The sequence below is a fragment of the Apus apus genome, chromosome 1 (assembly GCF_020740795.1).
Source record: "Apus apus isolate bApuApu2 chromosome 1, bApuApu2.pri.cur, whole genome shotgun sequence".
Lineage (NCBI taxonomy): Eukaryota > Metazoa > Chordata > Aves > Apodiformes > Apodidae > Apus > Apus apus.
In genome coordinates, this window is record NC_067282.1 from 121,620,043 (window position 1) to 121,637,411 (window position 17,369).

The 17,369-nt window shown below is 37.5% G+C and overlaps 1 protein-coding gene across 3 annotated transcripts in view; it reads left to right on the forward strand.

Annotated features, from left to right (window-relative positions):
• Positions 1-17,369, forward strand: part of HERC2 (HECT and RLD domain containing E3 ubiquitin protein ligase 2) — a 120,100-nt gene that overhangs the window by 54,782 nt on the left and 47,949 nt on the right. For all 3 annotated transcript variants that reach the window (XM_051608596.1, XM_051608598.1, XM_051608597.1), the window contains exons 25-47: positions 289-392; positions 506-656; positions 1,266-1,480; positions 2,391-2,523; positions 2,633-2,760; positions 2,857-3,052; positions 3,662-3,798; positions 4,324-4,497; positions 4,572-4,708; positions 4,794-4,945; positions 5,366-5,557; positions 6,659-6,846; positions 7,354-7,546; positions 8,137-8,319; positions 8,890-9,074; positions 10,782-10,929; positions 11,021-11,217; positions 11,457-11,687; positions 12,395-12,530; positions 13,115-13,258; positions 14,630-14,772; positions 16,373-16,640; positions 16,805-16,947. In XM_051608596.1, coding sequence (XP_051464556.1) covers positions 289-392; positions 506-656; positions 1,266-1,480; positions 2,391-2,523; positions 2,633-2,760; positions 2,857-3,052; positions 3,662-3,798; positions 4,324-4,497; positions 4,572-4,708; positions 4,794-4,945; positions 5,366-5,557; positions 6,659-6,846; positions 7,354-7,546; positions 8,137-8,319; positions 8,890-9,074; positions 10,782-10,929; positions 11,021-11,217; positions 11,457-11,687; positions 12,395-12,530; positions 13,115-13,258; positions 14,630-14,772; positions 16,373-16,640; positions 16,805-16,947 — 3,878 coding nt within the window. The remainder of the gene's footprint in view (positions 1-288; positions 393-505; positions 657-1,265; positions 1,481-2,390; positions 2,524-2,632; positions 2,761-2,856; positions 3,053-3,661; positions 3,799-4,323; positions 4,498-4,571; positions 4,709-4,793; positions 4,946-5,365; positions 5,558-6,658; positions 6,847-7,353; positions 7,547-8,136; positions 8,320-8,889; positions 9,075-10,781; positions 10,930-11,020; positions 11,218-11,456; positions 11,688-12,394; positions 12,531-13,114; positions 13,259-14,629; positions 14,773-16,372; positions 16,641-16,804; positions 16,948-17,369) is intronic.

A 17,369-nucleotide genomic window follows, 5' to 3' on the forward strand; every position in this document is an offset into this window, starting at 1 on the left:
TAAATCACAGAATCCTAGGGGTTGGAAGGGACCTCGAAAGACCATCCAGTCCAACCCCCCTGCCACAGCAGGGTCACCCAGAGCACATCACACAGGAATGTGTCCAGGCGGGTTTTGAATGTCTCCAGAGAAGGAGACTCCACAGCCTCTCTGGGCAGCCTGTTCCAGTGCTCTGGCACTCTCAGTGTCTAAATGTCTGAATTAAAGACAGAAATTGCTTGTGTTTCAAAATCAGATGTCATAAACAAGTTTTTAGTTATTACACTGACTACCTTGTTCTTTCATTAGCTCAGTTTGCAGGTGAGGACCCAGTTGTTGCTTTGGAAGCTGCTTTGCAATTTGAGGACACACGGGAGTCAATGCATGCCTTTTGTGTTGGCCAGTATATGGAGGTAAAAATGTTACATGATAATGGATACACACTTTCTAAAGCAAAGTGTTGATTTGCTTCAAAATTCCCCTTGGAGCTCAGTTCTAGCTTTCAACTCCTGTTTCTTTTTATTAGCCTGACCAGGAAGTGATTACAACCCCGGATCTCAGTACTTTGTCATCACCTCTGATAGACACAGAGAGGAATTTGGGTCTTCTCCTTGGACTGCATGCCTCCTACCTGGCAATGAGCACACCACTTTCTCCTCTGGAAGTCGAATGTGCCAGTAAGCAGAACTGAATTTTGAGCTTAAATAAGTGATAAATACTTGCCAAAGCATGCAAGAAAAAGGACACAGGCCAAATAAATTAGCTCGAAGTCTAGTACCTTTTTAGTTTTGCTGTCTTATGAAGAAGTTCTTTATTGTTAATAACTACACTCATCTAAGTCCAGTAATTTAGAGAGATTTAAAGGAAGTTGGGGTAATTTTGAACACTTAAATAGCCAAAATTTTGTAATATACAAGATAGAGAGAATATTGAAAGAGAAAGGAGACTGTATAGTACAATTATCTCACTAATTTGTGTTCATTTAAGAGTCCCTGAAGCATCTGGTGTTGTGAGTATCTTAATTTGGTGAATAAAGGGTATAGTTCAATATTAATAGTAGAAAAATAGCTGTAGCCCTGTTACCTCTGAACACGTGATGGCTGCCCTTTTACTTAATTGTTCCTTGGTTCCAGAACCGTTTTTCCTGTGAAAAAGTTTCATTAAATGGGAGAGCCACTAAACCTTCTGATTTGAGCTATGTATGCATTATATTTGAGGGAATTGTTGAGTTTTTGTAGCTTAATCTTTCATCAGATTTTTGTTTTCTTTTGTTTTCTTTCTTTTAGAGTGGTTGAAGTCATCTATCTTTTCTGGAGGCTTGCAAACTAGTCAGATTCATTACAGTTACAATGAGGAAAAAGACGAAGACCATTGCAGTTCACCTGGTAACACTACCCCAAATAAATCAAAACTATATGCACATCGAATAACATTGAGTGACCATTCACAACCTTTTCTCCAAGCTATTGCAGATAATAATATTCAGGATCACACTGTGAAGGTAAGCCCTCAGTAGTTCTCTTCATAAAAAATGTAGCTGAAGGGAGACGGTGGTCTGAAACAGTTTTGTTGATGAAAATTCTTCCAAAACTTATAACAAAATCATTAAAAAAGTTATTTCAGAATTAATTTTTGTGATAGGAGTGAGTGGTTGAATGCTACTAATGGGTCAAATTTGTGTATTTTATATCCTAACAGTACATTTTTCTTTTGAATTTTTGAGTGAGAGAACTAAGACATTTAAATGTGTTCTTGCAAAAAAAAATAATAACTAATACATTACTTGACATGTCAGTTTCTAGTAGTATTAGCAAGACCTTGCTCACCTCCAGTTGAACTAAGATGGACATTTTTTTTTGTCTGAGTGCAAGTGTAGTCTGTCTTTCAGGTGTGAGTATGCACCTGTCTTAAAGTCCCTTTGTGCCTGGGGGTTCAAGTTTCACCAAGTTAGAATCGTTAATGTTATGAAAATCCGTAAGATGTACTGTGAGCACTGTATTCTGTAATACCTTCAGATTTTCTAACCCTTTGAGTTCAGGTTTTTTTTATCAAAAAACCCCAAATAAGTCCTTGTGGTGGTAGGGTAGTTGTAGTGACATGTCAGGAGAAGACAATTAAAAATGCTGTTAGGTGACTTGGCTATCTCAGGAAGAGAGAAAAGCAGTAGCTTTGTTCCTTGAGCCATATTGCTCGACATACAAGAGCAATGATACAGGGTATTCTTTGTAATATTGGGATGTCATTGCTGTGTCATTGCAAATCATGCATACTGCCTGGTGTATCTCACTTCTGAATTTAGTTCAGATTGTGGAGGTTATTCCGTGTTATTTAAATGCTGGCTGCAGTATTTCGGATCTTTCCATTAATTGTTTTTCAAAACAGTTAAATAGAGGCTCTTTTGTATTTTGTAGGACTTCTTGTGTCAAATAGAGAGATACTGTAAACAGTGTCACTTAACAACACCAATCATATTCCCTCCTGAGCATCCTGTGGAAGAAGTAGGACGTTTGTTATTATGTTGTCTTCTGAAGCATGAAGATTTGGGTAGGTAGGCTTGTGGTATAGCTGTCCCAGAATAAATTTTGGACCATTTTAAACTCTGCTATGGATGATTTTGGAAATGTATGTTCAGGAATTGTCTTTTCCCATCAAGGTCACGTAGCACTGTCTCTTGTTCATCCTGGTACCCTTGGAGTCGACCAGGTAAAGCACAAAACCTTACCAAAATCTGTAGTGGATGTGTGTCGTGTTGTCTACCAAGCAAAATGCTCACTGATTAAGGTAAGTTCAAGTTTGAAGTGTTTTAATAAAGAAGTTCTATATTGTTCATTTTACTGTGTATTAAGCAGTGACCTAATATTTCAATGCCTTTCCCAGACCCATCAAGAACAAGGGCGTTCTTACAAGGAAGTTTGTGCTCCTGTCATTGAACGTTTGAGATTCTTATTTAATGAACTACGCCCTGCAGTTTGCAATGATCTCTCTATAATGTCTAAATTTAAACTTCTGAGTTCCTTGCCCCGATGGAGGAGGGTAGCTCAAAAGATAATTAGAGAAAAAAGGAAAAAAAGAGGTAAAGCAACATTAATGTTGTATTTTCTTTGATGATGAAAATCAATCTCTTTCCGAAGTTTGCAGCTCTGTATTTTGAGACTCTTACTGGCTAAAGCATCAGTGCCATTTTCTTTCTGCTGTATTTTCATTAAGTTTCTAAATCAGTGGTTACACATTAGTTCCTACAGCAAGAGCAGGCTGACAAGAAGAGAGTCGGGTTTAGGTGAGGCATGCTTCTTTCTGTTCCAGTATATTAAAATTGATCTGTCAATATTAGTCCCTCTGAACTGGTTTTTGTAGAGTCTGACTAGAAGAGACACCTTATTAAAAATAATGTTTTATTAAAGCAGTGTAGACAAAGAACTGTTTAACTAGAAATAAATTACCATAGTGAGCAAACACCAAAGTGCTATTGAAGTTGATCTTTAAAGATAAAAGCGCACTGCATGTATTACCAGACCTAATTTGATAATAATTGGAAGTAGAGTTCACCAAGAATACATTTCCATTTTATTACAGACAGATCTTAAGCATTTTGTATGCTTAGGTTATTGTGCAAGCCTAAAATGTGACACTGTAAAATGTTACCGGGTTATATGAAATAATATATATTTTTTTTAATTTCTAGTGCCAAAAAAATCTGAATCTGCTGATGTGGAAGAATCCAAAATTGGAAACGAAGAGAGTGATTTAGAAGAATCCTGTGTGGTACCTCACAGTCCTGTACCGATAGATAAAAAGCCTATACCAATCAAATCACCTAAGGTAGAATATCAGATTTTGAAGCAACCTTTTGAATAAAAGTAACAAGAGGAAAAAATATTAGCTAAAGCATGATTGCCATAACTTGGCATTTAATATTCTGATAATGATGTTTGGGATATATATATACACACACACACATATTGCTCATTGTTTTAGGAAAACCTGGACTAATTCTTAAAAATAAGCTTGTGTACTGCGTATTTAGAATATGTAAAGATACCTTCTCTAATTTTTAGATTATTGGTGTTCTTAGATCCGTTATATACAGCTTCATTTCAAAATAAAAGTTTGTGATGAGTTACTTTCTCTTTTTTTGAATATTAATGTATTTGAAGTTTTATGGAGCAATTGTAAATAAGACAAGGAGTTACAAGGAATATTGAGCTCTTTTTTGGCTCAGTTTCCTTTTATTTTTTCCTTACTTTACCTTCCTGGTATTCTAAATTTGAACACGGCTTTGCATGAAATAACTTAATTTTCAGTAATTCAAAATTTGTTTTGACATGCTACCTTCTGGTTTTGCAGGATAAGTGGCAGCCGCTTTTGAGTACAGTTACAGGTGTCCACAAATACAAATGGCTGAAGCAAAATGTGCAAGGCTTGTATCCACAGTCTGCCCTCCTTAACACCATTGTTGAGTTTGCACTTAAAGAAGAGCCGGTGGATGTAGAAAAAATGAGAAAGTGTTTATTAAAACAGGTAAAATGGGTGAAAATAGGCTTGTGTGTATTAACAGTTTACATAAGTATGACAATTTCTTTTTTCTTTTGCAGCTGGAAAGAGCAGAAGTTCGTCTAGAGGGAATAGATACTATTCTGAAATTGGCAGCAAAGAATTTTTTGCTCCCATCTGTGCAGTATGCAATGTTCTGTGGGTGGCAGAGGCTCATTCCAGAGGGAGCCAATATCGGGTAACAATTGTTGTTTTTCCTTTCACAGTTCTTTAGTAAGAATAAGAAAAAAACAACTTACTTTTGTTATTGTTTTTCTATGAAGGGAACCTCTTACTGACTGCTTGAAGGATGTTGATCTGATCCCACCATTTAATAGAATGCTGCTAGAAGTGACTTTTGGGAAGTTGTATGCCTGGGCTATTCAGAATGTCCGGAACATCTTGCTTGATGCTAATGCAAAATTTAAAGAACTAGGTGAATCTCATTTTGTTGCTGTTGGCTTGGGAGAAAACTGTTTTAAATTAATATTGTTGCATTTTTTTGAGTTCCCAATAATTAGGATCCTAAAATCAGTTCCCTTGGTTTGTGCTGAGAGTACTTTGGCTTTCTGCACATCCGTGTGTTGTTCCACTCCCATCTGTTCCCCTTTACTTATTTTTCAGTGTTTAGGAGAATGTTGCCACTGTCCCAGTAACAGGCCACTGATTACTCATTAGTAATATTTTGCCATTAAAATGTAAATGATAAAAAAGTTTATTGGAGCTTCAGTTTTCTAAGTTCTTAAAGCCAAACAGGGAATAAAAAGAATATTAAACCATCACATAAGACTAAGCCCTATTTTATTTAGTTCCCAAATCTCAACTGACCTTGTTATTTATATGACTTTTCAATTAGGTGTGCAGCCTGTTCCTCTACAAACAATTACCAATGAGAATCCAGCAGGACCAAGTCTTGGGACTATTCCTCAAGCACGTTTTCTGTTGGTCATGCTCAACATGCTAACGCTGCAGCACGGTGCTAATACCTTGAGCCTTCTCCTGAATTCAGGCATGTTGGCATTGACACAGACAACCCTGCGGCTGATAGGTACGAGACCTGGCTTCTTGTTTGGAAGGAAGCACATGCTTTATAAATCTCCTCTGTGTTTCACCTGTTGCTGTACCCCAACTACAGAATGACTTTGTTGCTTAAGTATAGTACTTAATGCTATCCACATTTACCACCCCTACAAAAACCACACACGTGAGCACTATTGAGAAGGAAGTTAGTTTGACTGTAGCCTTTGTTCATTCATGATTTTTCTCCCAAGCCTTTGCTTTTGTCATTCTTTGCTAGAATGTAAGAATGATAGTGTAGTTTTGGTGGAAACATTACAAAATAAATAAAACATGGAAATTTTAAAATTAAAACAATAAAAACTGCCTACTCTCAACTCATTACTTTTCATTTGTTCTACCAGTTTAAAACCATACCCAGCCTGCATATTTAAGCTGGAAGCTTCCTTTTTATTTTTATTTTTTTTTGGTCTGCTTTAAGAAGTTCTGTGTTTTGCCATGAATTAAGTTCTCTAGCTTTTTCATTCTTGGTTTTCTTAGATAAGTGAATATACTTGTTCTCATAACTTCTACTTAACTGGAGTACTCATAAGAAGTTTTTCAAAAAAATTTCTCAGTAGAGCCATTTAGCCACTGGGCTTGTCATTATAATGTCTCTATTATTTGTCACTTATTTTTGTTCAAAATTAAGTATTTAAAGCCTTGTATGTTCAAATCCATTATATCACTGGTCACAAGCAGGGTCTGCCAGGGATCAGTGTTGGGCCCAACACTGTTTAATACTTTCATAAGTGATCTGAAGAAGCTGGAAGAATGGGCTAGCACTCAAAGTTCAGTGGGGACAAGTGTAATGTCTTGTACCTGGAAAAATATAACCCAGGAATGCGGCACACACTGGGATCCACCTGACTGGAGAGCAGCTCTGTGGAACACTGTGTTTGGTTCTGGTTCCTACTACACAAAAAAGATGTGGACAAGCTGGAGAAGGTCCAGAGAAGGGCCACAAAGATAATCAAAGGACTGGGAAGCCTGCTGTGTGAGGAAAGGCTGAGAGAACTGGGTTTTAAATGTGACAAAGGTAGTATAAAAACTTGTAGCTGGTTTTAAATTTTTTCATGGTTTTTCCTAATAGGACCTAGTTCTGACAACACTGAAGAAGATATGATTTCCTCTTCTCGTGGAGCTTCTGCCACGGTCCTAGAAGAATCAAGAAAGGAAACTACACCTGTTCAGCTCCCTGTTTCTGGACCAGAGCTGGCAGCCATGATGAAAATTGGTACCAGAGTGGTGAGAGGGGTAGACTGGAAATGGGGTGATCAGGTACAACTTCCTTTGTACAAGTTTGGGTGTGTTAAAATCTAAAATTTCTGTTTAATGGACTGCCTGTGAATTCTCTGTTCAAACTTTAAAGATAATTTTTACATTTCAAAGATTTGGCGAATTAAAACAAAAATAAAATGATTATTTGTTTAACTTCATTTTTGGAGATGAAAATTCTGTTTTAGTGAGACTGTTCTAATTCAGAATTTAACAGGAAATTGGATCACTTGTTTGCTATAATATTGCACACTTCCGGCTAGGTGTTTATGGTGCTAATGTAGGATATAGGAAAATACATCTAAATGTGACTGTGGTTTACTGGGGTGATTTCATTTGGAGCTTGTGAAATGCTTTCCAACTCTATACTGGATTTTGAAACATTCTTGAATGTTTACTATCTAGTCGCTACGTTAGTAGCAAAAAAGAGTAATTGCATTGTTATTTTATGAACTTTGGACACAAATTAGTGTTGTTGATTGTGAAACTTGAGCCTCTTTCTTCTGTCAGGATGGACCCCCTCCAGGTTTGGGTCGTGTGATTGGAGAATTAGGAGAAGATGGCTGGATTAGAGTGCAGTGGGACACTGGAAGTACAAATTCTTACAGAATGGGAAAGGAAGGGAAATATGATCTCAAACTAGCTGAGCCACCACCAGCAACACAGCCCACAACAGAAGATTCAGACACTGAGGATGATTCTGGTAAAAAAGCAATTTGTTTAATAAAAGTGGAGGCAGGGTTTTAGTTGAATTCCAAATTTGCTGTCTTGTATGTAAAAGCTTCTTTTGCAGGAGAAGATGCTTCATCAAAGAAGATTAATTTAATAGATGTACGTTTCTGACCAGAATCCTTCTTAAGATAACTTTATGAGGAGGAAGGAGGATAGAAAAGATGGTATCACATTTGTTGCATATTTGTGGGGCAAAGAAAACAGTATTATCCAACTGAAATAGTTTTGGTTACAGATACCAGGAGGTATACATTTTAACATATGTTAATACCATTCTGTTTTTTCTATGGCATAATTATGTGTCAAATCACATTGCTTCCATATTCTTGGCACTGCATTTGGAGTTTTTTAAGTTGTCTACTGCTAGAGAGTAACTTGATAATATCTGCACAGTATATCTGGCTTACATTTTGTTCTTGCAATTGGAAATAAGGAATATTCTTTGTGTCAGGTCATCTCAGAGAAAACACATTTCTCACATAATTTTTGTTTCAGAACTCTTTGTGAAATAGATTAACTCAATATCAATGTTATTCCTCTGCCTTTTGTCTCACCTTTCAGAAGCAGAACAAGTTGAAAGGAATCTTCACCCTACTTCCATGATGCTGACAAGTACTGTGAACCTGTTGCAGACACTGTGTCTCTCTGCTGGTGTCCATGCTGAAGTCATGCAAAGTGATGCCACTAGGACTTTGTGTGGTCTACTCCGTATGCTTGTGGAGAGTGGGACAATAGATAAATCAGGTAGGTTGTATAGAAACTGTCCGATGAAGCTGTGTGCTTCTGTTTTGTGCTTTGTTCTCTTGTAACTTTGTAAATCTTCTTTTACTAGTTTTTAATCCTTGAAGGCCAAGGTTAGAAAATGCATTTTCAGAGCTTTTAAAATCTTAATTGTTAGCAAAAGCAACATAAGTGATGTTGAGCATTTTTAGAAAGTAAGAGGTAAAAGGAGAAATGCATGAGATGTGGAGCCTCAGGATGTGTATGGTTGGCTTAGACAATTCCTTAGTAGTCTTTTTCTCCTTATGGAGAGCAGTATGACTGAGTATGTCATATTCGTTTCCATAGATGCTTTGTAATTTCAGAAGTAATATTTTTAACTACTTTGAAATGAGGAAAGTGTAAAGATGAGAATTGCTTTAGAAGCATATTTAATAAAATTAATTACAGGCTCCAAAATTGAAGTTAATAATTCATGTAAAGACAGTGCAGTAGCTTAGCATTATTTGTCCAAAAAGCCCCGTGAAGTATATAGAGAATTATGTGGCTGGCAGAAAAGTCAACTGTTATATGTATATATCTTTTTGTTTTTAGCTTCCTTGCCAAATAAATTAGTTTATAAAGAACAGCATAGGAGTTGGTGCACGTTGGGATTCATTCGAAGTATAGCACTCATGCCTCAGATGTGCAGCACTCTTAGTACATCTCAGTGGATAACTTTGCTAATGAAAATTGTTGAGGGGCATGAATCTTTCACTGCTGCTTCACTGCAAAGACAGGTAATGTGTGTATTTCCAAACTACTTTGATAGGCCATGAATGTAGTAGACTTTATATGTCTTTTAAAAAAATGTGTTATTTTTAAAAACAGATGGGAAATATCGTTTAATCTGTTTTTAATGAATTGGAAAAAAACAATAATGTCATCTTATATTCAGAATTCATTGTTTTAGATATGCATCAGTTAGTTCTTGAGCCTTCGGGCCACTACAGCCTCCATTGCTGTCTTGAAAGCCTTAAAGTTTTGTACAGATGAGAGGCCAAAACAGTGTTCCAAAAATACATTCCAGAAACTCACACGTGATGTTTCTTAAAAGTTGAATAAAGAAAAGAATACAAAAAAGATGGTTAGAAACAGTGTGCAATTTCATAATTTAATTTTAAAGTTACTAAATTGTGTGTTACGTACCATCTCTCCTTCCACAGTGAACTGTTATTCTTGTTTTAATGACAGTCTCTCTTAAGAAGCTGCAACTTTGCATCTTATTTTGGTATTGTATTTCCCTTGTTCCCTTTCACCTTATCTTTTTTCTTATTATTACTTTTACTTCTTGGTTGTACTTTTGTTCTTGTTTTTCTTTTACCTTTCCATAGCATCTTGAAGTGCCTTTTCATTAGACTGAAAAGCAACCTTATTATGGAATAACTCTTCCAAGTTTTAAGGCTCATGGATCAAAAGTTCTTCTCAATCTTTTATTTGATAAGGTGTCAGCATTTTTTAACTAAAGCGTTGCATCGTAAATGTCTCTGCATTTTTGTGTGATCTTCCAGCAAATTCTTGCTAGCGTTTTTAATATGACGAGTCTTCTGTCATCGTACAGGACTTAGTCTTTTAGTCATCTGTGCTGTTCAGAGAATACTCAAGAGGAATGACCGTTTTTTATGTACCAGCATCTAAGTTAATAACAAGAAAAATACAAGACTTTGAAGTTTTAGAAAGGCCTGCTGTTGACAGAGGTTTACAAGAAGAGAGATCGCTTCGCTGTTACTGGTTGCTTGTGTTGGTCTTCTGGGTAGAAGATGAGGAAGCTCAAAACCTGAAATACTGCTGTTCAGAATGTGCAACCCCATCTGCTCTTTGATACTGCAGCGCTGCTCCTTCCTCTGTTCCTCATCAGTCCTGCACCAAGTAGCTAGGTTTAAAGATGCCAGCCTGTTCTTTCTGTACTGTGTTGGAGGGCCTAATTTCTCAGTTAACTACTTTTGGGTGTCACTGGTTGCTTTTCTGCATTCTTGAATCATTCAGCTTTATATCTAATTATTTTTAATCATTGCACCTTCATTGCAGAACACTTAGAAACTCATTCTGAAATACAGCCTAGTACTAACTTGAGTCTGGAATCTGAACAAACCTTCCTTTTCTGTATTCCTAATTTTCTTATGCACTTTAGTAATTTACCTTTTTTCCCAAGTGTGTGTGTCATGTCCTGAGTATTGAAGAGATTGGATTCACTAATATAATGTGCCAATAAAGTTGGTTGTAACTTTGAACTGGCACAACTTCTTTTAAAATATTCCTTAGCAAACTGAACAGAAGATCAGTAGCTCTGTAATTTCCACAGCCAGAAATAAATCAGCATTACAGAAAGAACTGCAAAGGAAGGCTAACTTTGAAAATGTCTTTCTTCTCTATTCAGTATGTTTGAGAATTTCTTTAATATTTGGTGACTTAGAATGGAATAACACTAATTTTGTTTTCTCTTTTAGATCCTTGCTGTGCATTTATTGAAAGCAGTACTTCCATCCTGGGATAAAAATGAAAGGTCAAGAGACATGAAATTTCTAGTGGAAAAACTGTTTGGATTTTTAGGCAGCCTGCTTAGTACTTGTTCTTCAGATATCCCACTACTCAGAGGTAGAGGAAGTTTCCCTCATTGGCTATTTTTATGGGTAGGAAATGTGTGTGCTGAATCCATAAATGTTGTGTAATTGTTTTGTCTTTCCAGAATCTACTCTGAGAAGGAGAAAGTCCAGACCTCAAGCATCTCTAACTGCCACTCACAGTAGTACTTTAGCAGAAGAGATAGTGGCACTGCTGAGGACACTCCATTCGCTCAGCCAGTGGAATGGACTCATAAACAAGTACATCAACTCTCAGCTAACCTCCATCACCCACATCTTTGCAGGAAAACAGTCAGAAGGGGTAGTTTCCACGTTTTAAAATAAGCTCATTTTTTATAGCAATATTTATTTTGAAATTATAAATTTTAAATGTTTGTAAACAATGTTAAGCTTAATTTTGGAACCATTTTTCTATTTTTTATATGTATGTATATATGTGTTGTAATTTTAAAATTGAAGTTTATGTTATTAACTTTGTAGTTTAAAGCAGATAGAAGTGGGTATTTCCTCCCTACAGTGAATGTTACTGTTCTTTGTTAGGCTCTGTTGGATGACTACTTTCCTGACCCTGAGAACCCAGAGGTGGGAGGCCTCATGGCAGTGTTAGCAGTGATTGGTGGCATAGACAGTCGCTTGAGACTGGGTGGACAAGTAGTTCATGATGAGTTTGGAGAAGGCACAGTGACACGGATCACCCCGAAAGGGAAAATCACTGTACAGTTCTATGATATGAGAACATGTAGAGTGTGCCCTCTGAATCAGCTAAAACCAGTAAGTTTGTTTTATTGGGGCTTTAATACAGAGAAGGGTGTGGTTAAAGACTGATACGGTGCAAAGAAAATACTTATTCTTCATTAAGTAAATAATACTGCCATTCCACCCATGCAGTGCTCTGAATGCAAATCTGAGATGGTGCTTATGCATACTTCTTAAGGGCCTTTGATGCCTGTCCTCATTTGTTGAGGAGGCAAAAGCAGAAGGGATTTGAGGTGAATGGAGAAGGGATTTGAGCTGAAGTCCTCTGACTTGAGGTAAAATCCCAAGTACGGCAATGTGATTTATAGCTCTTACATGAGGGGAGCCTATTTATTTGTGTTGAACTTGATCTGCTAACTAATGTAAAAAGTCTTGGGTATTTTCATTTCAATCTTAATCTCAAGTTGCTTAATACAGCTTTACTGAAAGCACAGTCAGAATGCCTGGTCTACTTCAGGGACTGTAGCTCTTCCTTGTTCTGACTCTGTCTTGCTTTTTCACTAAGTAGAAATGCAATTGTGTGCTACAAATGCAGGCTTAGGAGCTATGTAGGTAATAGAAATAATCTCTAGTTGTGCCTGGTCAAGTGCAATAAGACAAATGGTACTTTTTCTCTTCTTCAGTTAATAACCACTGAAACATCTGAATGATTTTGTAAAGTCTTGGAAGATGCATATCTATATTTTTTTTTGGTTTGTCTGGTTCTTCCCCCCACTGTCTAGCTTCCAGTTGTGGCTTTTAATGTGAACAACTTGCCTTTCACTGAACCTATGCTGTCCATTTGGGCTCAACTAGTAAATCTGGCTGGAAGTAAAATAGAAAAACAAAGAACGAAGTCTCCCAATCAGGGTCTTTCAGGTACAGTTGGGGATTTTGTTGTTGTTTTTTTTTGTTTGTTTGTTTGGCTTGTTTAAATAGTTGAATATACTGTGGGAAAAATACTGGTAACAGTGAGCATACATAAGGAAAAAGCTTTTCTGGAACCTTCCCTTTTATCTTAGTCAACATTTAAATGGTAGGTACTTAGGAAACAAGTTCAGGTATGAGATTAATTGCTCTGCAGTATATGTGGAATACTGCTTTTACTTTGGTGGGAAAATGTAAATAAGGTTTCAGTCTGGACTTTTCATATTGAATTGTTCAAATTACTGAATGCAGATAACATCTTAACTGCACTTACTCTGCTATACGTCAGCTGTATGATTGTCCACAGTGTGAAAAGTAGGAAAGCAGTGGATTTTTAGTATTGTGGGTCATAGAATGTGTGCACACTTCTTAACTAGGTTCTGTTCAAACTACCTTGTATCATCAGTATTTCACAAGCTTTTACACAGTCAGTTAAGATGTAAATGGATTTTTGTACTGAAGTTTTATGAGTGGTAGCCTTTCATCTCTAATATAAGAGATTCCCAGCACTAATGGTTGCTTAATGTTTCTGATAGGTCAAGTGGATTTGGATCTACTGCGATGCCAGCAATTAAAGCTGTACATACTGAAAGCAGGCCGTGCTCTGCTTTCTCACCAGGATACACTAAGGCAGATCTTATCTCAGCCAGCTGTTCAGGAGTGTGCAGTAAATCCTGCAGGTATACTGAAATGCAGCCTGAGTCTGCTGCTGTTAGTTTACATGGTACCCAGAGTATGTGACTATAAAACTTGCTAATGGCAGTTGAAGGGAAGAAATTAGGTTTGTCCTCTTAAGACGTAAAATGAAAAATTAAAGTTCAGAGCTGTTTTAACCTCATATTCAAAGCATTTTGACTCTTTAACTTAGATCTGAAGATGAAGTGGATCAAATGTTTGAAGCTTGAAGTATTTGAGTTAGCTAAATTTTTAAGTCTTCTATAGTTAGTAAGTTTTATAAACAATTTCTTAAAAATTGTGGCTTTTTTTCAGTGGTTTCTTTTACTGCTTCATAGCATGAGTTCTCAATTGGCTATTCCTTTTACTGCAAATGTATTGTAGTTTCCAGTGAATCAAGTATTAAGGAGTTGTAGTTTTAATAATTTGAATTAATTCTCTGTATACATTAATTCTACATATAAAAATAAAATAGCTCTGTCAGCTTTCAAGATAGCTTTTGATATTTTACAGTTTCTATTAATTCTCAGGCATCTGTGAAGCATGTAATGTCTTTAAATATAATCTATTTATTTGTATATTTCTGAGGATCTTTGTCAGTTGCCAGATTTCATGGAATATGGTTTTACTTCTACCATAAGTTTTTAAGGGGAAGAAACCGAACACCTAACTCTGTTTTTTTTACTTTTTTTTAATCAGAGCAGCAGAAGTACATGAGGAATATTAACTGTTGTTGTTTCATGTATGAGAAATTCCTTTTCTTGGAGTTAAATGAAGAGTGCGAACACTTTCTTGAGACAGTCACAGTAAAGATCTAGCAAACTGGAATGTTTATGCCAAATCAAATATAAAAGTTACAGAATCCTGAGCTAGTTGATTTTAAAAAGTTTAGGCTTTTGAAGGGGTAATGAATATGCATAAGGAGCTCTTTCCAAGAGGTGTGTTGGAGAGAGAAATTACTCAAATTAGAAAGTCTGCACCATGGTTTTGGGGATCAGTGAGATTGTTGGTTGCCTAGACAAAGTGGTTTACCCTGGAAAGACCTCTGTATAATAGTCTTATTGTAATAAGGTGAACTGAGAAGATACTTCTGCAAATTCACTGCCCACTGAGCAGTTTCTGCTTGTCTTGGTTTCAGCTGCTACTAGACATGTTCTAGATGTATTTTAGTAAACTATTATTTATCTACGAGTTTACCCTTTGCTTTTTTGTGTGGAGATTGTGGCACACGTGATTTTATCTTAAATGCCTGATTCCTATGGAGAAAAAATACAGGAGAAGGAACAATATGCTTGATGAACCACTAGGCCCCAGAATAAGTCTCTTGATTGACTTCTGTTACATGGTTTTGGTTAAAATAATGCTTTTGTTTCAAGAGGATGGAGCAGTTGCCTCTCCTGACATAGGAGATATGTCTCCTGAGGGACCTCAACCTCCCATGATTCTTCTACAGCAACTTTTGACAGCTGCTACACAACCATCACCTGTGAAAGCAATATTTGACAAACAAGAGCTTGAGGTACAGTCAGTGTTTTCTGTTAATTAGGTAACCCAATAAGTAAGTCTAATTCATGTTCCCATTAGAATAGAGTAGTCTAATTTCAGTTGGAAGGGACCCGCAGTCATAATTGAGTCCTACTGCCTGGCCAATTCAGGGCTGACCAAGTTCAAGCATGTTATTAAGGGCATTGTCCAAATGCCTTCTAAACACTGTCAGGCTTGGGACATCGACCACCTCTTTAGGAAGCCTTCTCCAGTGTTTGACCACCCTCTTGGTCAGTAAATGCCTTGTAATGTCCAATGTAAACCTCCCCTGATGCTGCTTTGAATAATTCCCAAGTGTTGTATCACTGGATGCCAGGGATAATAGCTCAGCATGTGCCTCTTCCACTTTCTCTCCTCAGGAAGCTGTAGGGAGCAATGAGGTCTCCCCTCATCCTCCTTTTCTCCAAACTAGACAAGCCCAGAGTCCTTAATCACTCCCCATAGGACATTCCTGCCAGCCCTTTCACGAGCTTTGTTGCCCTCCTCAGGGACTTTCATATCTTTCTTGAATGCTGGGGCCCAAAACTGCACACACAGTGCTCAAGGTGAGGCTGCACCAGCACTGAATCCAGCGGGATTCACCTGTTCTGGCCAGCTGGTCATGCTGTGTGTGATGCACCCCAGGATGGGGTTTGCCCTCTTGGCTGCCAGGGCACACTGCTGGCTCACACTGAGCCTGCTGCTGACCAGCACCCCCAGGTCCCTTTCTGCAGGGCTGCTCTCCAGCCACTTCTCTCCCAATTTATACTTGTGCCTGGAATTACTCATGCTGGGTGCAGAATCAGGCATTTGGGCTTGTCAAATTTCATCCCAATAATTATTTTCCAGTGCTCCAATCTGTCTAGATCCTTCTGCAAGGCCTCTTGTCCCCCCAGAGGCTCAGCAGCAACTCCCCGTTTGGTATCAGCAAACTTGCTAATGGTGTGTTCAGCTCCTATATCCAGATTGTTGATAAAGATGTTAAACAGAATTGGTCCTCGAGTTTAACCCTCTGGTGATGGGTCACCAGCCTGATGTATCCTCATTCACTAGAACCTTTTGGGCTCTGCCCTTCAGCCACATCTTTACCCAGCACACTGTGAACCTTCTTATCACACAGTTGAACAGCTTGTTCAGATGAATGCTTTGAGACTTTTTGTATAAAAAGCCTTACTAAAATCCAGAAAAACTACATCAAACACTTTCCCTTCCTCCAAGAAGCACAGGACCCTGTCATAGAAAGATATCAAATTAGTTAAACAGGACTTTTCATTGTGAGCCTATTGTTGACTGTGTCTGATTGCATTATTCTTTAAATGCCCTTCAGTATAATCTCCAGAATTTTCCATGAACTGAGGGTAGACTAACAGATGTGTAGTTCCCTGGCTCTTCCTTCTCCATTTTGTAGGTTGGAATAATGTTTAAAATTGTTAAACTGTGTGGGTTTTCTTTTGGTTGCTTTTTTTTTCTTTTGGTTGTTTTTTTTAAAGTGACACTGAGCCCTTTTTGGCAAATAACCTTTAATTTCAGACACACACACACCAACTGTACTAAATATGTGTTTCATTTGAACTGATTGATTTGTTCTCATTTAGGCTGCTGCTTTGGCAGTATGTCAGTACCTGGCTGTAGAGTCTACACATCCTTCATCTCCAGTGTTTGAAGACTGCAGCTCTAGTGAAGCTACAACACCCATCACAGTGCAACATATCCGACCCACAAAAGTGAAGAAACGCAAGCAATCTCCCATTCCACCCCTTCCCATTGTAGTTCAGCTTATGGAAATGGGATTTCCTAGGAAAAACATAGAATTTGCATTAAAATCTCTGTCTGGAACCTCTGGAAGTGCTTCTGGATTACCAGGTGTTTAATTTAGTTTAATTAATGATGTTAGAAAGAAAAGGAGAGTTATGAGCAGATTAAAATGCTATGTACAAGGGAGCAATGGTTGCTTCTCTTTTTTGGATGGTGTCTTAAAAGTGTCAGAGAATCCCTTAGAGACAGCCTGCGTTTCTTTTCTGTATTAGGAGTGGAAGCCTTGGTTGGCTGGTTGTTGGATCACCCTGATGTTCAAATTACGGATCTCTCTGATGCTGATACTATCTCTGATGAATATTCAGATGAGGAAATAGCAGAGGAGGTGGAAGAAGCTGAAGCTGCTTGCCCTGTGGTAAGTATCAACTTCCTAAAACCTAAGCCATGCTAGCTGGCTGCAAATTTTGTATTTTTTTCCTTTTGTGAACTTCGTTAGAAAACAGAGACATTCTGCTGTCCCAAGCTTTCAAGACTGTAACAAGGAACACATTTTTATGCGTTTCTAAGGCATAGCATAAAAGAACTCAAGAATAATCTAGAAATATTTATGCATGAATAGCACAGGGGAAGAGTGGAATGCAGGTAGATGTTTCACTAGCGATGCTATAAGCATCCCTGATAGTTGGTCTCAGTTTCATCTAACGTAGTCAATGCTATAGTGTAGCATTTGCAAAGGGCTTGTTTTTGTTGTTAATTTTTTTGAACCTTTTTTCCGTTGGTCTGAAAAACAAGTGTATGTTAGTTACAAGGAATGACTGAGGATTTAGTGAATAAATG